This window comes from Muscardinus avellanarius, assembly GCF_963383645.1.
Source record: "Muscardinus avellanarius genome assembly, chromosome: 1".
In the NCBI taxonomy this organism is placed as follows: Eukaryota; Metazoa; Chordata; class Mammalia; order Rodentia; family Gliridae; genus Muscardinus; species Muscardinus avellanarius.
Window position 1 is genome coordinate 58,149,192 of NC_137786.1, and position 24,265 is coordinate 58,173,456.

At 43.9% G+C, this 24,265-nt stretch overlaps 2 protein-coding genes and 1 pseudogene across 5 annotated transcripts in view; 2 read left to right on the top strand and 1 right to left on the bottom strand.

Annotated features, from left to right (window-relative positions):
• Window positions 1-6,386: 6,386 nt before the first annotated feature.
• On the bottom strand, window positions 6,387-6,796 carry LOC308275814 (histone H3.3C-like; annotated as a pseudogene). Its single transcript has one exon. The product of its transcript is annotated as a histone H3.3C-like (transcript).
• Window positions 6,797-8,141: 1,345 nt separating this feature from the next.
• On the top strand, window positions 8,142-18,532 carry KGD4 (alpha-ketoglutarate dehydrogenase subunit 4; the record flags this gene model as incomplete). Of its 2 annotated transcripts, none has more annotated exons than XM_080701069.1 (4): window positions 8,142-8,183; window positions 10,659-10,722; window positions 16,056-16,243; window positions 18,515-18,532. In XM_080701069.1, the coding sequence occupies 4 exons, from the start codon at window positions 8,142-8,144 to the stop codon at window positions 18,530-18,532; spliced, it is 312 nt and encodes a 103-aa protein (XP_080557195.1). The 2 variants fall into 2 exon arrangements, with proteins under 2 accessions (XP_080557195.1, XP_080557196.1); XM_080701070.1 differs by having other exon boundaries at window positions 16,062-16,243.
• A 3,760-nt stretch (window positions 18,533-22,292) lies between these two features.
• Window positions 22,293-24,265, top strand: part of CDK7 (cyclin dependent kinase 7) — a gene marked incomplete at both ends in the record, with an annotated part of 30,167 nt that continues 28,194 nt past the window's right edge. For both annotated transcript variants that reach the window (XM_080695680.1, XM_080695681.1), the window contains 2 exons: window positions 22,293-22,358; window positions 22,725-22,784. In XM_080695680.1, coding sequence (XP_080551806.1) covers window positions 22,293-22,358; window positions 22,725-22,784 — 126 coding nt within the window. The remainder of the gene's footprint in view (window positions 22,359-22,724; window positions 22,785-24,265) is intronic.

Sequence of the window (24,265 nt, forward strand, 5' to 3'; positions counted from 1 at the left end):
TAAAAATACTGTTTTGCCATTGTTTTTAATTTTTATTATTAATTAGCAGATTTCTAGTGAATTATTTTTAGTATATTTGGAACTATTACTATTCTAATGCTGCAATTTTCTTTTAGCTTAACACTACAGCTTAAAATCCATTGTTTTATTTTTTTTCTTTATTTTTTATTTTTTGGCGGTACTGGGGTTCCTGGAAACCCTTCTACTTCCGGGCTACACTCCCAGACCTATTTTTATACTTTTTTATTTGGAAACAGGGTCTTTTACTTGGAACGTGTGTGATCTCCCGTCTCTGCCTCCCAAGCACAGGGATTACAAGCGTGCGCCACCACACCAGGCAAAAGCCATTGTTTTAAATGTACGTGTTAAAGTGGTTGGCATACTCTGAAAGAAAATCTTAGCTTGGAAAGAAGATATCTAGTTCAACAACATTTCTGATGGTCCCTGCTGTTCTTTGGAATATACCTATGCATTTATACATTTTTGTGTATTTGTGTGTCAATAAAAATATTAGAAAAGCCGGGCGTGGTGGCGCACGCTTTTAATCCCAGCATCAGGAGGCTGAGACCTGGAGGATCACGGTTCGCAGACAGCCTCAGCTACTTAGCGAGGCTCTCTGCAACTTAGTGAGACCCTGTTTCAAAATAAAGAATAAAAAATAGGGCAGGGGTGTAGCTCAGAGGTTGAATGCCCCTGGGTTCCAACCCAGACCTGCAAAAAATAAAAAATAAAAAAATCTAAAAATATATCTATATTAGAAAAGTATATCCAAAGTGTTAATAGTTGTAATTATTTGTACAGGGATTGTGTGTGACTTTATTTTTCTCTTTATCATTCTTTTTGTTATTTTTATTTTTAATTTTTTGATTTTTAAAAATTTTTGTGTGTGTGTCTGGGGTTAGAACCCAGGGGCATTCGACCCCCAAGCTATACCCCCTGCCCTATTTTTTATTCTTATTTTGAAACAGGGCCTCGCTAAATAGCTGAGGGTATCTGTGAACCACCATCCTCCAGTCTCAGCCTCCCGAATGCTAGGATTACAAACGTGCGCCCCCATGTCCGGCTTTTATTCTTCATTTTGAAACAGGGTGTCGCTGAGTTGCCAAAGACCTCACTCAATTGCTGAGGCTGGCCACGCACATGTGATCCTCTGGTCTAGCTTTCCCAGGCCTGTGCCCCCATGCTCAACTTACTTTGAGACAGGGTCCTCTGTAAATTGCCCATGCTGGCCTCAAACTTGTTATCCTCTTGTCTCAGCCTCCCCAATACTAGGATTATAGGCTTGAATTACTGTACCCAGCTGACACTTTTTTTTTTGTACTGAGGATTGAACCCAGGGGCATTCTATCTCTAAGCTATACCTCCAGCCTTTTTTATTTTATTTTATTTTTGTGGTACTGGGAGTGGAACCCAGGGGCTTTTCTACTTTCAGGAAATACTCTCAGACTTATTTTATACTTTATTTGGAAACAGGGTCTTACTAAGTTGCTGAGACCCTCACTCAGTAGCTGAGGCTGGCTTCAAACCTGTGTGATCCTCTTGTCTCAGCCTCCCAAGCCCTGAAATTACAAGCTTGTGCCACCACACCTGGCTTATTTTTTTCTTTTGAAACAGTTTCATTAAGTTTCTGATGGTCTCAGTAAATTGACAAAGCGGACCTTGAACCTGTGATTCTTTGGTCTGAACCTTTCAAATACTAGGATTATAGGCATATAACATCACACTCAGCTCCTGAGACTGTGTGTGTGTGGGGGGGGGGTACTGGGGATGGAACCCAGGGGCATTCAACCTCTGAGCTACACCCTGAGCCCTTTTGTGTGTGTCTGTGTGTGTGGTACTGGGGGTGGAACCCAGAGGCTTCCTACTTCCAGGCTATACTTCCTAGACACACACACACACACACACACATATATATATATAATTTTATAAAAATAAAATTTTATTTTATTTTTTATTTAGGTTTTTTTTTTTGGTGGTACTGGTCATGGAACCCAGAGGCTTTCTACCTCCGGGCTATACTCCCAGACCTATTTTATAGTTTATTTGGAAACAGGGTCTCACTAAGTTGCTGAGAGCCTCACTAAGTAGCTGAGGCTGGCTTCGAACCCATGCGATCCTCCTTCCTGTCTGAGCCTCCCAAGCACTGGGATTACAAGTGTGCACCACCACACCCTGCTTCAACTGTCTTTTTCTCTTTGCCTTTTTTTGGTTCTGGGATTATGTTGGAGCACTAAGGTCACCTCAGTGTGGCTTGGGAGGGGCACAAACTGCCCAAGTGGAGATTTTTTGCATGCCAGCAATTTCCAAGGACCAAATGGGACCAGTAAGCTGAGGCTCTGACCCATAAAAAGGGACTCTGACCATCTCCTCTTTCTCAGTATTGTTTATCCTTTTGTGCCATGACTCAGCTATGATTATGTCTTTCCAGAATATCTTGATTATATTATTGTTTATTCTTCATTCTCCCTATGATTGATTTATTGAGTTGTAATTATTCTCTGTAATGTTTTTCCTAAACACTACCCAAAAAAAGGAGGCACTGGTTGGATGAGATTGAAGAGATCTCTCTCCCCCAGCAGCCCTGCTTCTCTAGTTATTCTGACTCTGTCATTCATGGAAGAGCCTCCCCCACCCCCGGTCCTGGGGATGGAAGCCAGGGGCATTCTATCTCCGAACTACACCCCCAGCCCCATTTTTTATTTATTTTGAAACAGGGTCTCACTGAGTTGCAAAAGGCCTCATTAAGTAGAAGCTGAGCCTGTCTGCAAACTGCAATCTTCCTGTCTTCGCCTCCCAAATGCTGGGATTAAAAACATGCTCCACCATGCCTGGCTTTGAAACTACTTTTCCAACTCAGGCCTGGGCTAAGGTCTAAAGCCCAGGAGACATCCTGTGCACCAAAGTCCCAAGGCATTTCACTTTTCCAGAAAATCAACCTAATTTCTGGGACTTGCAATGTGAGATGGAGGTTTGCCTGTGAACACCATGGAGACCTCCTGAAACCAAATCCCTGGAGTTTCTCCATATCAGGATCTCAAGGTCAGTCTGGCTGTTGCAATTCTACAGCTTTTCCCTTAGAAGACACTAGAAAACACCGAGTTTGTTTCCTTCACTCCTGATAATCTGGAAGCAGAGGCAAGGCAACTTAACTATGCCATTAAAACACTGGGAGCTGTTGGGTGTGGTGGCACACACCTGTAATTCCAGTACTTGGGAGGCTGAGGCAGGAGGATCACAGGTTTGAGGACAGACTCAGCAACTTAGTGAGGCTGTCAGCAACTCAGTGAGATCCTGTTTCCAAATAAATAATAAAATAGGCTTGAGAGTGTGGCTTGGAGTAGAATGCCCTGGGTTCAATCCCTGGTACCTCCACCCGTGCCCCAGCCTCAAGTTTCACTGCCATAGGAATGGACCAGGTGGTAGGTCAGCAGGGACTGGTAGTGTAGGCAGGCAGGAAGAGAGTACTCCAGACCCACAAAGCTGGGCCTAGGTCAAGAGTCTTAATTTGCCAGCCCTGGGCTCTGTGCTGTTTTCAAAGGACAAAGGCTGTGCCCTCTACTCCTACAATTGGGCTACAAGCACCTTTGGTCTTATAATATTAACTACCCCCAAGGCCTCCTGGGTCAAGGAGGAGTGCCAAACTCCACCCCCTTCGTCCTGTAGGGCAGAGGACACATTCTTGTCTTGCACCTACCTCTTCAGCTGATCTCCTTACTTGGAACTTAGCATTTCACTGAGATGCTAGTTTTTTTTTTTTTTTTTTTCGTACTGGGGGTGGAACCCAGAGGCTTTTCTTCCTCCGGGCTATACCCCCAGACCTATTTTTTATACTTTATTTGGAAACAGGGTCTCACTAAGTTGCTGAGAGCCTCACTAAGTAGCTGAGGCTGGCTTCGAACCTGTGTGATCCTCCTGTCTCAGCCTCCCAAGCGCTGGGATTACAAGCGTGTGCCACCACGCCCGGCTGGTTTATGTTTTTAAAATACTTGAAGCAAGTGGGGCATTGTGGTTCACATTTGTAATCTCAGTACTTGCGAGGTTGAGACAGGAAGATCAAGGCCACCCTCAGCTACTTAATGAGGCCCTCCACAACTTAGATGTTTTTTTTTAATATAAAGAATAAAGCCGGGCGTGGTGGCGCACACTTGTAATCCCCGCACTTGGGAGGCAGAGACAGGAGGATCGCGCAGGTTCGAAGCCAGCCGCACGCGCTGGCTTAGGAGACCCTGTTTCCAAATAAAAACGTAAAAATAGGTCTGGGAGTGTAGCCCGGAGGTAGAAGGGCTTCCAGGAACCCCAGTACCACCAAAAAAAAAAAAAAAAAAAGAATAAAAAATAGGACTGGGAGCCAGGCGTGGTGATGCATGTTTATAATCCCAATACTTGGGAGGCTGAGACAGGAGGATCATAGGTTCACAGCCAGCCTCAGCTACATAGTGAGGACCTCCACAACTTTGAGACCCTGTTTCAAAATAAATAATAAAAATAGGACTGGGGGTGTAGCTCGGAGGTAGAATCCCCATGTTCAATTCTCAGTTCTGAATAAAACAAAATAAAAATGCTTGAAGTGAAGGCAGCAGTTCAATTATTAGGACAAATTAGATAAATTAGAGAAAACAGAAACAAACTGAAATCAAGCAATGTCAATTATTAAGGGAGTATGATGTGGTCCTTATACTTACAGGGCCATAAATTTCCCTCAGTTCTTGTCTCCCTATAAGAAACACTTCTTTTGGGGGACTCAGGGTGAGTATAAAAGGTAATATTAGGTGGGTTCACCATGAGGTTCACAGAGCTGTCTAGTCCAGGAGCATAAGAAGGAAGGGTGAGTCTGCCTTTTGGTGAGGTTTTATACTGCCCAGAAATCCCAGCCCATCTCATGCAGTCATTTGTGGGGTTACACCTTAGCCCACTGAATTTGTCATGCTGGATTTCTGGCTGGTATCTAAAGCTACAGGTTGGATGTGTTCTCTGACCTCAGCTGGGTGGGGCCATTCCCATATCTCTTTTGTGTGTGTGTGTGGGGGGGTGTGGGTGTCTAGGGATGGAACCCAGGGGCATTTAACCTCCGAGCTACACCTCCTGCCCTGTTTTTTTATTCTTTATTTTGAAACAGGGTCTCACTAAATTACGGAGGGCCTCACTAAGTAGCTGAGGCTGTCCGCGAACCGCGATCCTTTGGTCTCAGCCTCCCGAATGCTGGGATTACAAGCGTGCACCACCATGCCCGGCTCCTATATCTCTTCTCAAGAAGGCTCCCTACCCCATTTTCTTTTCCTACCCTGCTTATCTCTGGCTAATTACTAACATTACAAACAGAATTGACTGTTCTGAGCTTAGCAATAACCCGTGTCGGTACTGGAAGAGTGGGTTGGCAAATGTTATACTACCTATAGTAAGAATGTAATGAAATTAAGGCATTTACCCTTAAAAGCCCTAGGGAAAACTGAAGCCTTCCGCCCTTAAAAAAAAAAATATATATATATATATGTGTGTGTGTGTGTGTGTGTGTGTGTGTGTGTGTGTGTGTATGTAGAGGCAATCACTGCCTCTGCTTACCTCCTCTCCTTTGTGACCCAACTTGATGTATAGGAAAGGTAGACTCTCTGTGCTACTTCAAAGCACCCATAATTGACTAGCAACCAATATAGCCCAATATACTAGAGGTAAAAACAAGGTAGACTATTGACCCCTGCACTTAGTAAGTACACGGTCCAGAGGCAAAGCACAGGCCAGGGAGGGAGAAGGAAGCAGAATTCCATCACCAGGCTCTCCAGTGTGCCCCAGATATGCTGCTTTACTTCTCCCTTTTTATTTCCTACTAATTGTGTAATAAAGTATTCTTAAAGCTGCACCAAGCTGTTAGTTTTACTTGTTTATTTTTTAGTTTAATGTATTTTAATAGCAAACTTACAGGAACAGCACAGAAGACAGACAACATTAAAAACATATACTTGCCTGTAGGACAACTCAGTTAGAAAAGTATAGTGAATGGATGGAATCTACTGTATGATAAAAATGCTACAAACACCATTTAGTTGCCGTCAATAAGAAATTTGTTTTAAAAAAATCCAAATGCTGGCACTGTCCAGAAAAATGTAACAGGTTTATTTATAATTGTTATAAAGTTGAACTGCTCAAACTTGTTCACTGAAACATTTTGACTTGCATTAATGCTTTACATCCCTGCATTTATATTAAAAATTCACAAATGGAAATAGAAAAGCTGCCAATACCTGATTTCTGTCCCCTATTTTTCCTCTCCCAATCATATACTTAGGAACCTTTTGACCCCATGGAAAAAAATATCTAACGTTCAGAACTACCAATAACAGGAAGAAAAGAAATTTTTTTGAGAATGAAATGTTTCCCATCATAGTGGATTCTTAAGCACGTTCTCCACGTATGCGGCGTGCCAGCTGGGTGTCTTTTGGCATGATGGTTACACGTTTGGCATGGATAGCACACAGGTTGGTGTCTTCAAAAAGGCCAACCAGGTACGCTTCACTTGCCTCCTGCAAAGCACCAATAGCTGCGCTCTGGAAACGCAGATCTATTTGAAGTCCTGAGCAATTTCTCGTACCAGATGTTGGAAGGGCAGTTTGCGAATCAGTAGTTTAGTGGACTTCTGATAACTTCTAATTTCACGCAGTGTCACAGTACCAGGCCTGTAACGATGAGGTTTCTTCACCCTTCCAGTAGAGGGCGCACTCTTTCGAGCGGCTTTTGTAGCCAGTTGTTTCCTGGGTGCTTTACCACCAGTCGATTTGCGGGCAGTCTGCATAGTAAGGCTCATGGTATAAAGATCTCCTTATTTACCCGCCTTCACCTTCGGCTGGAGCTCGGCGAGCAAGAGGCGGCGCTGGTGTTGGAGAGCGATGGCGGCTGCGAACACAATTTTATTTATTTATTTATTTATTTATTTATTTGCAGTACTAGGGATGGAACCCAGGGACATTCTACCTCCGAGATACACCCCCAGCCCTATCTTCTTTATTTTGAAACAGGACCTCAAGAGTTGCAAAGGGCCTCACTAAGTAGCTGATGCTGTCCAGAACCGAGCTCCTCCTATCTCAGCCTCCCAAATGATGGTATTATAAGTGTGCCACCATGTCCAGCCTGTCTATTCGTTTTAATTTCCCTAGCCAACATATTTTAGTTGAAAAAAGGATGAAGAAGCCAGGCGTGGTGGTGCACGCGTGTAATCCCAGCATTTGGGAGGCTGGGACCGGAGTATCATGGTTCACGGACAGCCTCAGCTACTTAGTGTGGCCCTCTGCAACTCAGTGAAACCCCGTTTCAAAATAAAGAATAATAAAAAAAAAATAGGGCAGGAGGTGTAGTTCGGAGGTCAAATGCCCCTGGGTTTCATCCCCAAACCCGCAAAAAAAAAAAAAAAAAAAAGAGGATGAAGGGCCCACAGCACCACTGCAGCCATTAACACCTCCCACCCATTTTAACAAGACCGGCTATTTTAGGAAAACACAACTGCATCATGTGTTACCTATTTGTTTCCACCTTAAATTTTGAACTAAGCTGGTAGTGGTGCTTGCTTGTAATCCCAACAAAAATAACAGCATTGGGAGACTGAGAAGACAGGAGGATTGCAGGTTCAAAGCCAGCCTCAACAATTTAGTGAGGCTGTCAGCAACTTACTAGGACCCCGTCTCTCTCTCCCTCTCTCTTTTTCCGGTACTGGGAAGGGAACCCAGGAGAATTTTTACCTCCAACCTATACTCCCCACCCCTAGCCTTTGCAAAAATAAAAAATAAAAAATAAAAATAAATAATGCTGGGGCTGGGGGAGTAGTTCAGAGACAGATTCTTCACCTTCAGTCTCCAAAGGAAAAAAAAACTGGCTGAGAAACAAAAGGTCTTAGATTACGCACAGGCCAAGGAACAATTAAATGAATCCAACATCACAAACCCTCTACAGCAAAATTAAATAGTACGGCTCAGGTCTTGGGCCAGAAGGCAGGCTGGGGGCGGGGCCAGGAGCAGAGGGGCGGGGCCAGGGCGGCTCAGTCCGCGTCCGCTCGCCCCGCCCCCCGAGACGTCACGCCCAGGCCCCGCCCCGGTCGCCCAGACTCCAGCACCGCGGTCGCTCGCTGGCGCCCCGGAAGCTGCCCCTTCTCGGGGGTCATGATGGGCAGCAAGATGGCGTCTGCCAGCCGGGTCGTCCAGGTAAAGAGACTGGGAAGCTTTTCGCGCCTTGGCCAGTAGAGGTAGCGCAGACGTAGCCACGGGGCCAGGGAGGAAAGGCGGTGGCAGAGGATGCGCGGCGACGCGGCCCTGAGGCTGCGCCCGGGGCGCGTGTGAGGATAGGAACGCAAGCCCGCCGCGTCGGGCGGTGGGCCGGGGTGCGGAGCCGCGGGTCCCAGCCTGGCGGGGGCAGTGGGGCAGGCCCGCCGACCGGCACGTCCCGGCGCGGGCCCGGGGCTCCTCCGCCTGCACCTCCGCAGCCTGCGGAGTCTGTGGGCTGGGCTGACCTCCCGGAGCTGGCCAATCGCCGCCGAGGCTCGGCTGTGGCGTCCCCAGCCAGCCAATCGGGAGGAGGCAGTTTTGCGGCGTTGGAGGAAGCGCGTTCTGGGTCTGACCCGGTGTCCCTTCAAGGTCTTGGGGATGGCCAGATAGGTGGCCCCTGGGACGGCACACCCGCCTGCCCAAGGGTCTGACTACAGGCCCAGTGGGGGGCGGGTATGGAAAAAGATGCCACTCTATTGGTATATGTTTCCTAACCCTTTTTTCTCAGTGTTTAGCTAGGCTCATATTATTATTCCACCTACAAACTACTAACTCCTGACACCTTTTGTATTTGGTTCTGAAGCTCCAGTCTAACGTAAATAGGAAAGGCAAAATGCGAACCTTTTGTAATTGGTTTCGTCTTTTTTTTTGAACCTAGAAAGCATATTATTTAATGGCTAACGTTTACCATTAATAAAAGTGCATTTCCTTTTATGCGAGTACCTTTCTCAAAGGATCTTTTCCTGAAGTCCTAGTCTTTGGCCCATTGCAGTGGAATGATCATTCATTCATTCAATGGGTGGGTACTGATCGCTAATTAAGATTCTGTAGACAGAACACCTGACAAAGGTCTAGTATTCATAATAGAAAACCTTATAATCAGTAATACACCGCCCAATTATTATTCCATAACTTACGCCTGTTAGTCCCTCCATAATTTAGACCTTGTTTAAAAATAAAGAATAAGCCGGGTGTGGTGGCGCACGCTTGTATTTCCAGCATTAGGGAGGCTGAGACAGGAGGATCGCGGTTCACGGACAACCTTAGCTACTTAGTGAGGCCCTTTGCAACTCAGTGAGACCCTGTTTCAAAATAAAGAATAAAAAATAGGGCAGAGGGTGTAGCTCAGAGGTCAAATGCCCCTGGGTTCCATCCCCAGGCCCGCAAAAACAAAAGTAATAAAAATAAAAATAAAGAATGAAAAGATAGGACTGGAAGAGCTGGGTGTGGTGGCGCATGCTTGTAATCCCAGCATTCAGGAGGCTGAGATGGGAGGATCACGGTTTGCCAACAGCCTCAGCTACATAGTGAGGCCCTTTTCAACTTAGACCCTGTTTGAAAATAAATAATAAAAAAAAGGGCAGGGAGTATAGCTCGGAGGTCGAATGCCCCTGGTTTCCATCCCCAGACTCGCAAAAAATAAATAAATAAATAAATAAATAAATAAATAAATAAATAAATAAATAAAAATAGGCTGGGGCTTTAGCTTGGAGGTCAAATGCCCCTGGGTTCCATCCCTAATACTGCAAAAAAAAAAAAAAAAAAAAGTAAAGGAATTGATACTGCCTAAAGAGATACCCAAATGAGCAATAAACATGAAAGGTGCTCAAAAGTCTTAACATGTTCTGCGATGTGACACATGCCTGTAATCCCAGTATTTATTTTTTACAAATAAATTTTGAGTTGCAAAGGACCTCACTAAGTAGCTGAGGCTTTGCGTGAACCCTGAACCCCCATCCTCCTGTCTTCAGCAACTTAGACCCTGTTTCAAAGTAAAAGAGTAGGAAAAAAATAGGGCAGGGGGTGTAGCTCAGAGGTTGAATGTCACTGATGCTGCAAAACAAAAGCAAAACAAAGCAAAGAATAAAAATTGGGAGCCAGGCATGGTGACTTCCAAGTTCTGGGATTACAGGCATGCAGGACAACACTCAGCATTATTTATTTATTTTGGTGGTACTTGGGTAGAACCCAGAGGCTTTCTACCTCCGGGCTATACTCCCAGACCTATTTTATATTTTATTTGGAAACAGGGTCTCACTAAGTTGCTGAGAGCCTCACTCAGTAGCTGAGGCTGGCTTCGAACCTGCAGGATCCTCCTGTCTCAGCCTCTCAAGCGCGGGGATTACAAGCGTGCGCCACCACACCCGGCTAGCATTTTTTATTTTGAAACAGGGTCTCACTAGCTTTCTGAGAGTATCCCTAGTAATACGCACACACAGTTTTATAATATGTGAAGTACAGAGTGATGACTAACAGATGAATTAATTCATAGGTCAGCATCACACTTTGGGGATGAGTAAAATGTAATGATATTATCAAATAATTTATTCTAACAGGTATCCATGAGGATTAGTAGATCATTGCTTTTATAGTTAATGGGTTTTTTTCTTTATATACATTTTATTTTTCCTTTAGGTAGTCAAGCCACATACTCCATTAATAAGGTTCCCTGACAGAAGAGACAATCCAAAACTCAGTGGTAAGTTGTACTTTATTTAGATTTTTTTTTTTTTTTTTTTGGTGGTACTGGGGGTGGAACCCAGGGGCTTTCTACCTCCGAGCTATACTCCCAGACCTCTTTCATATTTTATTTGGAAACAGGATCTCACTAAGTTGCTGAGAGCCTCACTAAGTAGCTGAGGCTGGCTTTGAACCTGTCTGCGATCCTCCTGTCTCAGCCTCCCAAGCCTGTGGATAACAAGCCTGCGTCACCATGCCCAGCTTTTATTTAGGTTTTTTAAAAAAGTATATATACATGTTTAGAGATGAATATCGTATTATAAGCAGTATTTCTCACAGGTATGGCATTCTGGGTTTAATCCCTGGTTCAAAAAAGAAAAAAAAGAAAAAAAAAGCCCTTTAAAGTCAGACTGTTGTAGGATAGATCAAAATGGTACCTTTGGTAGCATACAAGTAGACATTAACTTTTTATTACCCCTGTTTTATTTGTTTGTTTGTTTGTTTGTTTATTTATTGCTGTACTGGGGATTGAATCCAGGAGCATTCTGCCTCTGAGCTACACCCCCACCCTCTTCTCACTAAATAACTGAGGCTGGCCACAAACCTGAGATCCACCTGTCATAGCCTCCCAAGTACTGAGATTACAGGCATGTGCCATCATGCGCAGCTATTACTTCTTTACTTCTGTTTTATTATTATTGTTATTATTATTATTAATTTATTATTATTATTATTAGTGGTCGTACTGGGGTTCCTGGAAGCCCTTCTGCCTCCGGGCTACACTCCCAGACCTATTTTATACTTTTTTATTTTTGGAAACAGGGTCTCCTAATCCAGCACGGCTGGCTTCGAACCTGCGTGATCCTCCTGTCTCTGCCTCCCAAGGGCGGGGATTACAAGGTACGCCACCACGCCCGGCTTTACTTCTGTTTTAAAATGTAGTTACTTAGTCAGGGATGGTGGCTCATGCTTGTAATCCCAGCTCTTGGGAGCCTAAAACAGCAGGATCACGCAGGTTCGAAGCCAGCCTCAGCTACTTAGTGAGGCTCTCAGTAACTTTGGGAGACCCTATTTCAAAATAAAATATAAAATAGGTCTGAGAGTAGAGCCCGGAAGTAGAAAGCCCCTGGGTTCCATCCCCAGTACCCCCCAAAAAATAAATGCATAAATAAATAAGTAAATAAATATAAAAGGTTGATACTTGTTGGGTGAAGTGGTACACATATATAATCCCAGTACTTCAGAGGTTTGAGACAGGAGGATTGTAAATTCAAGGCTAGTCTCAGCAATTTAGCAAGACCCTCAGCAACTTAGTGAAATAATTGTTTCAAGTAAAAAATAAAATAGGGCTAGGGATGTGCTTCGAGGTAAAATGCCCGTTTTTGACCCCCAGCACCAAAAATTAAAACATTAAGACAAAAGATAGACATGTCACATGCCTATAATCCCAATACTTGGGAGGCTGAGACAGAGGATTTAGGTTTGAGGACACCCTCAGCAACTTAGCAAGACACTTTTAAAATAAAAAGAAAGCCAGGCGTGTTGGCACACGCTTGTAATCCCAGCATTAGGAAGGCTGAGACTGGAGGATAGCTGTTTTCGGCCAGCCTCAGCTACTTAGTGAGGCCCTCCACAACTTAGTGAGACCCTGTTTCAAATTAAAGAATAAAAATTAGGGCAGGGGGTGTAGCTTGAGGGTTGAATGCCCTTGGGTTCCATCCCCAAACCAGCAAATAAATAAAGAAAAGAAAAAGAAGCTGGGCATGGTGACAGAAATTTGTAATCCCAGCATTTGGGAGGCTGAGACAGGAGGATCATGGTTTGTGGACAGCCTCAGCTACTTAGTGAGGCCCTCCTTTGCAACTCAGTGAGACCTTGTTTCAAAAAAATAAAGAATAAAAATAGGGCTGGGGGTGTAGCTTGGAATAAATAAATAAGTAAATAAAATAAACAGTGCTGGGGGTATAGCTTAGAAGTAGAATGCTCCTGGGTTCAACCCCAAGTATATAAAATAAATAAATAAATAAATAAATAAATAAATAAATAAATAAATAAATAAATAAAAAGTTATGACTCAAGAACAGATGCCTCGATTTTTAGTGATACTGAATTAAATTGGAAGAATTTTGTTGTACTTCTTTCTTTCTTTCTTTCTTTCTTTCTTTCTTTCTTTCTTTCTTTCTTTCTTTCTTTCTTTCTTTCTTTTGCAGTACTGAGGGTGGGACCCAGGGGCATTTTACCTCCAAGCTATACCCCAGCCCTATTTTTTTTTTTTTTTTTTTTTTTTTTGTGGTACTGGGGATGGAACTCAGGGGCCTTCTACCTCCAGGCTACACTCCCAGACCTATTATATTTTATTTTTGGAAATAGGCTCTCACTAAGCTGCTGAGGCTGGCTTCGAACCTATGATCCTCCTATATCAGCCTCCCAAGTACTGGGATTACAAGTGAGCACCACCACACCCGGCTTTATTCTTTATCTTTGAAACAGAGTCTCACTGCGTGCAAAGGGTTTCACTAAGGAGCTGAGGCTGTCTGTGAACCGCATTCCTCCTGTCTTAGTCTCACAAATGCTGGGATTATGAGCATGTGCCACCACACCCAGCCTTTATGTATTGATTTTTAAACTTACATTTAACTACTAAAACATTAAGAAAAGCAGGTATGAAAACTATTGAAAGAACTACTCTCATTTAATGACTGTGTTCTTTGTCTGTCTGTTTTTGGTAATTGAAGGTTGAACCCAGAGGCATACTACCTCTGAACTACACCCCCAGCCCTATTTCTTTATTTTTTAGTTAGTTAGTTATTTTTATGGTGCTGGGGATTGAACTCAGAGCTATTCTACCTCCAAGCTATACCACCAGCCCAGTTTTATTTTTATTTTGGTACTGGGGATGGAACCTAGGAACATTCTATCTCCGAGATATGCTGTCAGCCCTATTTTTTTTTTTTTTTTTTTTTTTTTTGTGGGTCTGGGGATGGAACCCAGAGGCATTTGATCCCTGAGCTACACCCCCTGCACCCAATTTTTTATTATTTTGAAACTGGGTCTCACTGAGTTGTGGAGGGCCTCACTAAGTAGCTGAGGTTGTCCGAGAACTGCGATCCTTCCTGTCTCAGCCTCCTGAATGCTGGGATTACAAGCGTGCAGCAGCATGACCAGCAACCACGTAGTTTTTTTTTTTTTTTGTTATTTTTTGGTGATACTGAGGGTGGAACCCAGGGGCTTTCTACCTCCGGACTCTACTCCTAGACCTATTTTATATTTTATTTGGAAACAGGGTCTCATCAAGTTGCTGAGAGCCTCACTCAGTAGCTGAGGCTGGCTTTGAACCTGTGTGATCCTCCTGTCTCAGCCTTCCAAGCGTGGAGATTATAAGTGTGTGCCACCACACCTGGCTCAGCCCAGTTTTTTATTCTTTATTTTGAAACAGGGTCTCACTGAGTACCTGAGGCTGGCTGTGAACCCAGATCCTCTTGTCTCAGTCCCCTAAGTACTGGATTATGAGCATGTACCTCCATGCCCAATTTATTTTTTTATTTTGAAACATGGTCTCATCAAGTTGCTGAGGCTGACCTTGAACATTCAATCCTCCTGTCTCAGCTCCCCAAGTACTGGGATTACAGGCATGTGCCATCACTCCTGGCTAGTGACTCTGTGTGTGTGTGTGTGTGTGTGTGTGTGTGTGTGTGTGTGTGTGTGTGTGTTTTCCTGGGGATTGAACTCAGAGGCATTCTATCTTCGAGCCATACCCTTAGCCCAGTTTTTTATTTCTTATTCAGAGACCGTCTCGCTAGGTTGATGAGTCTCACTACATTGTGAGGCTGTCCTCAAACCTGCAATTCTCTTGTCTCAGCCTCTCAAGTACTGGGATTACAAGTGTGTGCCACCAGGCTCCGCCTGGCTAATGACTTTGTTATTTCCCATTTTACAATATTACATGTAAACTTCATAATGTGTTGGCCTCTAATGGTTTATCTAACAAACATTTTCATTTTTCTTTCTGTCTGTCTGTCTGTCTGTCTGTCTGTCTTTCATTCTTTCTTTGTAATACTGGGTATTGAACCCAAAGGCATTCTACTTTTTTTTTTTCCCCCTCAGTACTGGGGATGGAACCAGGCATTCTACCCTCTAGCTACACCTCCAACTCATTTTTATTTTTTATTTTTATTTTATTTTTTATTTTTATTTTTTACAGGTCTGGGGATGGAATACAGGGGCATTCAACTTCCAAGCTATACCCCCTGCCCTATTTTTTATTTATTTTGAAACAAGGTCTCACTGAGTTGCAGAAGGCCTCACTAAGTAGCTGAGGCTGTCTGCGAACCGCGATCCTCTGGTTTCAGCCTCCCAAATGCTGGGATTACAAACATGTGCCACCACGCCTGGCTTTTATTGCTTATTTGGAAATAGGGTCTCATTAGGTTGATGAGAATCTTACTACTTGCTAAGGCTGTCCACGAACCTCGATCCTCCCGTCTCATCCTCCCCAATCCTGGGATTACAAACTTGTACCACCACGCCCAGCTGTAATCCCAGCCTTTTGGAGGCTGAAACAGGAGAATCCGGATTCGTGGCCACCTTTAGCTACTTAGTGAAGCCCCTTGTGACTCAGTGAGACCCTGTTTCAAAATAAAGAATAAAGACGGGCGCACGCTTGTAAACCCTTTGCTTGGGAGGCTGAGACAGGAGGATCGCACATGTTCGAAGCTGGCCTTAGCTACTTAGTGAGGCTCTCAGCAATTTAGTAAGACCCTGTTTGCAAATAAAGTATAAAATAAGTCTAGGAGTGTAGCCCATAGGTAGATGGGTTCCACCCCTAGTACCACTAAAAAAAAAAAAAAAAAGAGAGAGAGAGAAAGAATAAAAAATAGGGCTGACGATCCGGGTGTGGTGGCGCATGCTTGTAATCCCAGCATTTGGGAGGCTGAGATCGGAGGATTGAGGTTCGTGGACAGCCTCAGCTACTTAGTGAGGCCCACTGCAACTCAGTGAGACCCAGTTTCAAAAATAAAGAATGAAAAATAGGGCAGGGGCTATAGCTCAGAGGTCGAATGCCCCTGAGTTCCATCCCTAGACCCGCAAAAAAAAATAGGGTTGAGGGTGTAGCTCACAGATAGAATGCCCCTGGGTTCCATCCTCAGTACCACAAAAAAATTAAAATTAAAAAATAAAAAGGATTAGGTGTATAACTTGGAGGCAGAACACTCCTGGATCCAATCCCTAGTACAAAAAAAAAAAAAAAAAAGAAAAAGAATGACTTGATTCTTTACCAATAGGTAACTCAAAATAAAATTTTATGACACCTGAATGATTTCTCTAATTAGGTGTTGTGTTTTTAAATTTCAGTTTCAGAAGCTTTGAGATCCTCAGGGCTACCATCTCATTCTTCTGTGATTTCACAGCACTCTAAAGGAAGTAAACCACCAGATTTGCTGATGCATCAAGGCCCTCCAGACACTGCAGAAATAATAAAGTCATTACCTCAGAAATATCGAAGGAAACCTGTATCTCAAGAAGAAATTGAATTCATCCAAGTATGTTGTTACTCTTTATCGTAAGACTGCAAAACACTGTAGCATATTGGTTTGGGATTTTCATTTGCTGATTTACTTGCTCTTTCTGTTTTATCAAGTATAGTCATAGCAAAGACAAAGGCCAGATCTGAAAAACAGACTACCCTTGGAGACCTCAGCAAATCTGCGTATATGTCACTGGATAAAATTTCTGTGTGTGGCACTGGGGATTGAATCCAGGGGCATTCTACCTCCGAGCTACACCCCAGCTCTCTTTTATTTTTATTTTTATTTTTATTTTTATTTTGGAAAAAAAATCTACGCCGGGCATGGTGGCGCAAGCTTGTAATCCTAGCATTCTGGAGGCTGAGACTGGAGGATCACGGTTCGTGGACAGCCTCAGCTACTACTTAGTGAGGCCCTCTGCAACTCAGTGAGACTCTGTTTCAAAATAAAGAATAAGCCATGGTGGTGGCGCACCCCTGTAATCTCTGCGCTTGGGAGGCGGAGACAGGAGGATCGCACTGGCTTAAGAGACCGTTTCCAAAAAAAAAAGGTATAAAAATAGGTCTGGGAGTGTAGCCCCAGAGGTAGAAGGGTTTCCAGGAACCCCAGTACCACCAAAAAATATATATGTAATAAAGACTAAAATATAGGGCTGGGTATAGCTCGCAGGTAGAATGCCCCTGGGTTCCATCCCCAGACCCGCCAAAAAAAAAAAAATCTTGCTAGCTTAATGAGAGTCATCACTATTTGCTGAGGCTGTCCTCGAAACTGTGATCCTTCTGTCTGAGCCTTCCAAGTACTGGGATTACAAGCATGTACCACCATGTCCGGCTACTAGATAAATTTTTTTTCTTTTCTTTTCTTTTTTTTTTTTTTTTTGCATAGTGGGGATGGAAAAAACCAGGGACATTCTACCTCCAAACTGTACCTCTAGCCCTATTTTTTATTCTTTATTTTGAAACAGGGTCTCACTGAGTTGCAAAGGGCCTCACTAAGTAGTAGCTGAGGCTGTCCTGGAACCATGATCTTCCTGTCTCAGTCTCCCAAATGCTGGTATTACAAGCATGTGCCACCACACCCAGCTTTTAAATTTTTCTTTTTAAGGTACTGGGGATTGAACCCAAGAGCATTCTACCTCCAAGCTACATTCCTAGCCCTCTTTTTTTTTTTTATTTCTTTATTTTAAAACAGGGTCTCTCACTAACTCACTGAATCTGTAATTCTGATTACAACAGTTGCTATAAGTGCCCAAAACTATGAAAGACCTGAATTTTTTTTTTTTTTTTTTGAGGTACTGGGGATGGAACCCAGGGATGTTCTGCCTCCGAGCTCTGCCTGCCTTCCTTCCTTCCTTCCTTCCTTCCTTCCTTTTTTTTTTTTTTTTTTTGTGGTACTGGGGTTCCTGGAAGCCCTTCTATCTCCGGGCTACACTCCCAGACCTATTTTTACATTTTTTATTTGGAAACAGGGTCTCTTAAGCCAGCACGGCTGACTGCGAACCTGCGCAATCCTCCTGTCTCCACCTCCCAAGCGAGGGGATTACAAGCGTGCGCCACCACGCCCGGCATTTATTCTTTATTTTGAATCAGGTTCTCACTGAGTTGCAAAGGGCCTCACTAAGTAGTTGAGGCTGGCCCCGAACCTGTGATCCTCCTGTTTCAGCCTCCCAAATGTTGGAATTACAAGCATGTGAATCAATCTGGGCATGGTGGCGCATACTTGTAATCCCCGAAATTGGGAGGCAGAGACAGGGGGATCACGCTCTTTCGAAGCCAGCTGCACTGGCTTAAGAGACCCTGTTTCAAAAAATAAAATAAGTCTGGGAGTATAGCCCAGAGGTAGAAGGGCTTCCAGGAACCCCCGTACCACCAAAAAAAAAAAAAAGTAAAAATCAAACCAGGCATTATGGTCACTCCTGTAATACCAATGCTTGGGAGGCTGAGACAGCCACAGAGCAACTCAGGCTATGAGCAACATAGCAAGGCCCTATTTCCAAATAAGAAATAAAAGGGGCTGGGATTCATCAGCTTAAAATTGTGTAAATTTCTATAATGGCTGTTAAAAACATTTCCTGTGTTGCTGGGCTTGGTGGCACACGCTTGTAATCCCAGCGCTTGGGAGGCTGAGACAGGAGGATTGCACAGGTTTGAAGCCAGCCTCAAAGGTATGGGAGTATATAGCCTGGAGGTAGAAAAGCCCCTGGGTTCCCCCAGTACGAAGAAAGAAAAAAAAAAATTCTGTGTCAATTTAGCATCTAATCTTATGGCATTATGTTTTCTTTTTCAGCGTGGAGGTCCAGAATAGTCATGTGGCTGCTCTTTGTCATCAGACAAAAGAACTGTCTTTATAATAAAGGATTTCCAAAATGCAAATGAAAAATTGTATATTAAAAAACCTTAATAAATATTCATCAGAAAAGAAATATAGAATATTTAGATGGATACTTTATCTGTCTATATTATTCTGGTCAGCTTCTCTACAAGCTTACCTAATTGTTTATATACTCTATACTTATTAAATTATCATTTTTAAATGTTAGCCTATTAATTTACTCTTGATTATCAGATATCACCAATAATAAACTATTAAAAGAACACAGTGTCTAGTAAAGTATCATAGGTTTCCTATGAGTTCACTTTTCTTTTGATTTCTGTTTAGACATGGAAAGAATTTTTCCCCCCCCAGTACTAGGGATTGAACCCAGAGGCATCTGCCTCCGAGCTACACCCCCAGCCCTATTTTTTTATTCTTTATTTTGAAACAGGTTCTCACTAAGTTGCAGAGGGCCTCACTAAGTAGCTGAGGCCGGGAACAAACCTGCAATTTTCCTGTCTCAGCCTCCCAAGTACTGGGATTACAAGCGTGCGCCACCTGCCCAGCTACCATTTGGTTTTGAGATATGTGCGAAACCTGATGACCATTATTCTCAAACTTAATGTCTGAATGCCTCATAAAGTCAACATAGCGGGGAATGGTTACGCATACCTGTAATCCCAGTACTTGGGAGGCCAAGACAGGAGGGTTGTGGCTTCAAGGCCAGCCATAAGCAACTTAGTGAAACCCTGTTTAAAAAAAGGCTGAGTGTAACTCAAAGAGAGAATAGAAGGAAAACCTACCTATTTACCTTATTAAAGCAACCTGTGAAATTATGATAAAGGTATCCTCTGTCTACAGTATGCATGTTGTAAAAGAGCATCACAAAGCGAAATAAATTCCCTTCCGTATATAGTCATTTCTAGAACATGCTTTAAAGAAGTCACTGTAAGGCTGGGCGTGGTGGCACATGCTTGTAATTCCAGTACTTGGGAGACAGACAGGAGGATCACAGGGTCTAGGACAGCCTCAGCAATGTAGTGAGTCTCATCAACCTAGTGAGACCCCATTTCAAAGTAAAAATAAAACAAGTGGGGATGTACCTGAGAGGTAGAATGCCCCTGGCTTCAATTCCTAGTGCCTCGCACAAAAAAAGAAGTCACCCCTAATAACAAGGTTGACTCATGGAGAATAAATAGTGGGGGTGTTGTATATGCTTCTACTATTTGCCCTATTTCCTGGGAGTTCATCTTTGTTTTTTTTTCTATAATTCCAGAGTTAACCACTTCATTTTTTTGCACTGGTAATTGAACCCAGAGGCTTTCTACATCTAAGCTGTATACCTCCAGCCATTTTTTCTTTTAATTTTTTTATTGATTCATTGTAGTCATACTTCTTTTATTTTATATTTATTTATTTGCAGTACTGGGGGTGGAACCCAGGGGCATTCTACCTCTAAGCTACACCTATTTTTTATTTGTTTCTTTGCGGGTTTTTTTTTTGTTTGTTTTGTTTTGGTGGTACTGGGGGTGGAACCCAGAGGCTTTCCACCTCCGGGCTATACCCCCAGACCTATTTTATATTTTTTATTTTGGAAACAGAGTCTCAATAAGTTTCTGAGAGCCTCACTAAGTAGCTGAGGCTGGCTTTGATCCTCCTGTCTCAGCATCCCAAGTGCGGGGATTACAAGCGTGCGCCACCACACCCAGCTTTTTTTGTTTTTGTTTTTGCAGGTACCAGATATGGAACACAGGGGACATTGTACATTGTACCTCAAAACTACACCCCCCCCCAGCCCTATTTTTTAGTCTTTTTTTTTTTTTTTTTTTTTTTTGCGTGGTACTGAGGGTGGAACACAGGGGCTTTTGTACCTCCGGGGTATACTCCCAGACCTATTTTTTATACTTTATTTGGAAGCAAAGTCTCACCAAGTTGCTGAGAGCCTCACTAAGAAGCTGAGTCTGGCTGGCTTCCAACCTGTGTGATCCTCCTGTCTCAGCCTCCCAAAGCACTAGGATTACAAGCATGCACCACTATGCCCAGCTAGTCTTTCTTATTTTTGAAACAGGGTCTCACTGAGTTGTGAAGGGCCTCGCTAACTAGCTGAGGCTGTCTGCAGTCCTCCTGTTTTGGCCTCCCAAATGCTAGGATCACAAGCCGGCACCACCACACCCAGCTTTTTATTCTTTATTTTGAAATAGGGTCTCACTGAGTTGCCAGGGGTCTCACTAAGTACCTGAGGCTGTCCATGAACCGAGATCCTCCTGTCTCAGCCTCCCAAGTACTAGAATTACAGGCATGTGCCACTGCACCCAAATGAGTCTTAAAAATTTTTGAGGCCTTCAACAATTGAGACCCTTTTTCAAAGTAAAAAAAAGTAGGAGCTGGGCATAGTGATGCACACATATAATCCAAGTACTTGGGAGGTTGAGAGGAGGATTGCAGGTTTGAGGCCAGCCTCAGCTACTTAATGAGGTCCTCTGCCATTTAGTGAGACTTTGTTTCAGAATAAAGAAAAAAATAGGGTTGGGGGTGTAGCTCAGAAGTAGAAAGTCACCGGGTTTAATTTCTAATACTGATTTTTAAAAAAGGAGCTGGGCACGGTGGTGCAGGATTGTAATCCCGGTACCTAGGAAGCTGAGATAGGATCACAGGAGATGACAGTCTCATAGAGTAGTGAGACTCTCAGCAACCTAGTGAGACACTGTTTTCAAATAAAAACAAAATAGGGCTGGGGGATCTGTGGTGGCACAAGCTTGTAATCCCAATATTTGGGAGGCTGAGACAGGAGGATAATGGTTTGTGGCCAGCCTCTGCCACTTGGTGAGGCCCTCTGCAACTCGGTGAGATCCTGTTTAAAAATAAAGAATAAAGCCGGGCGTGGTGGTGCATTTGTAATCCCCGCGCTGAGACAGGAGGATCGCGCAGGTTCAAAGCTAGCCTCTGCTGGTTTAAGAGACCCTGTTTCCAAATAAAATTATAAAATAGGTCTGGGAGTGTAGCCCATGGGCAGAATGCCCCTTAGTTCCATCCCCAGTTCTACAAAAAAATTATATATGTATATATGTATGTATATATATATATGTGTGTGTGTATATATACATACACACATATGACTGGGGGTGTAGTTCAGAGGTAGAATGCTTAGGCTTCCGTAAACCGCGAGCGTTCTGTCTCAGACTCCCAAATGCTGGGATTACAAGTGTGCGCCACCACGCCCGGCTGGCTTTTGCTCGGTACCAGCCCTTAAAAACTTGGCACGCCTCTACGGAGAGATCGCGGGGTTTGGCGTCCCTAGCAACCGTGGCGACAGGACGCTCTTGAGCAAGAACCAGAAAGTGAGATGGGGTATAGGGTATAATGCGAAGCCTTCCACAGTCATACAGTCCTACCCAATACTAAAATCACAACAACGTGTGTCAGAAGGCGGGCCTGTCCCTGGAAGTGAAAAAAATAACGGAGTTGAAACAGTAACGGTGAGACAGAAGCCACGAAAAAAACGCTCGGCTTCCGGCACGAACAGGCACCACGTGACGGGGCGGGGCAGCATCGGCCCCGCCCCGCCCAGCCGGGCAGTGCGGTCTCCGCCGGGCCCTTTTAGCAGCGACCCCGCCCAGCCCGGAAGTGGGGCGGACCTCCTAGGACGTAACTCCGGGGAGCGGAAGTGGCTGTTGGAGGCTTTCTAGTGGCTTTAAATTCCTGCTGTGTGGGGAGCGCTCCCGTTTTGACTGGAATCGGTGGTCGGCGCCTGATGGCTGTAGACGTGAAGTCTCGAGCGAAGCGCTACGAGAAGCTGGACTTCCTCGGGGAGGGACAGGTGAGGCTCTCCCCGGGACCGGGGCCGAGCGCTCGGCTCGGTGCCCCGCACACCTCTGCAGGTTCTCCTGGAAGCCAGAGAACTGGCCTGCTGCTCCTCCTCCTGGGGAGGCCGCCGGCCGCTTCGCGTCCTCTGACACCCTGCGAGGGACCCCGCGGGGCGCCGCCTGGCTTCCTGAAGAACCGGCTGGAGCGGGACGTGGACTTTCCCAGCCACGTTCCACGCCGCCGCGAGCCCGCTCCTGAACCCGGGGCGGGGGGGGTCTTTGCTTTCTCTAGTGTAAAATAAAAAGCAAAAACAAAAAGGCAGCACACGCACACACAAAAACTCCCACAAACGTAACCTTATTCCTGGTCTTCTTTCTAGTTTGCTACGGTGTATAAGGCTAGAGATAAGAACACCAACCAAATTGTCGCCATTAAGAAAGTAAGTTAATTTTTTTCCCCCCTCAAGTGCCCTTGAAGATATCTGTATTATAAGTTGTTTGGTGGCCTTTTACTACTCTTGACTGCACTCCGATAATGAGTTACTGTTGTCATTTTCTGAGACAATAGCATTAATTAGTGCCTTGTATTCCAAGATGGAACTCGGGGGCGGCACCAGTTTTTGTTCCATCAATGCAAGTTAAATTGAAGAGGAAGCTGCGTGTTATTTTTGCTGCATAAACTCAGAGTTGGCTAAAGGAACACATACTGCATATCTGTTCGGTTTTCAGAACTATTTATTTTCAGGTCACTTATATTGCTCTATTTGCATCCCGTTCTGTCTTTCATATAGATTTACATGAAGGCTTTCATTAACACTTACAATAATGATGTGATGCATTTCCAAAAATGACTTCATAAGCCGGGCGTGGTGGCACACACTTGTAATCCCAGTACTTGGGAGGCTGAGATAGGATTCCAGGTTCCTGGCCAGCCTCACCTACTTAGTGAGGCCCTGTTTCCAAATGGATTAAAAATAGGTCTGGGGAGGTAGAATACCCCTGGGTACAATCCCCACTAACACACACACACATAAAAAAAATACATATGTAGCTTTTAAACTTATATTCATCCAAAAGATTGTAGTCATATATAGCTAACTTTATGTGTTCCAGGCACTTTAACCTAAATTTCCTTCACTTAACTCTCCCAATAGACTGTGAAGTAAAGAATCGTTCTGAGTAGGACATGATGGTACTTGCCTGGGAATTGAACCCAGAGGCATTCTACCTCTGAGCTACACATCCAATCCTTTTTATTCTTTATTTTGAAGTAAGATCTTGCTAAGTTGCTGAGGGCCTTGCTAAATTGCTGAAACCTGTGGTCCTCCTGTCTCAGCCTCCCAAGTACTAGGCTTGTAGATGTGTACCACCATGCCCAGCTAAACATTTTGTGTGTGGTACTGAGGACTGAACACAGGCCTCATATGTGCTATGCAAGCTGTTTTCCCCTGAGTTATGCCCCTAGCTGATTTTTGAAGTATTACTAATGTTGCCTTTTTCTTTTCTTGGTGTTAGGGGTCAACTTTAAGGTTTTTGTACATACCAAGTATGTGCTATACCACTGAGGTGCTTTTATTTCATGATTCTCACTCCCTTTTTGCCTACTAATGCTAGCTGCCAAAGAGTTACTATATGGTTTTACTACATAGTTAAGTTTTTTTTTTTTTTTTTTTTTTTTTGTACTGGGGATGGAACCCAGGGGCATTCTACCTCCAAGCTACATCCCCAGCCCTTTTTTAAAATTCTTTATTTATTTTACTTTTTTGTGTGTGTGAGTCTGCTGAAGAAACCCAGGGGCCTTCGACCTCCAAGCTATACCCCCTGCCCTTTTTTTTTTTTTTTTTTTTTTTTTTTTATGAAGCAAGGTCTCACCAAGTTGTGGAGAGCCTCACTAAATAGCTGAAGCTGTCTACAAACTGCG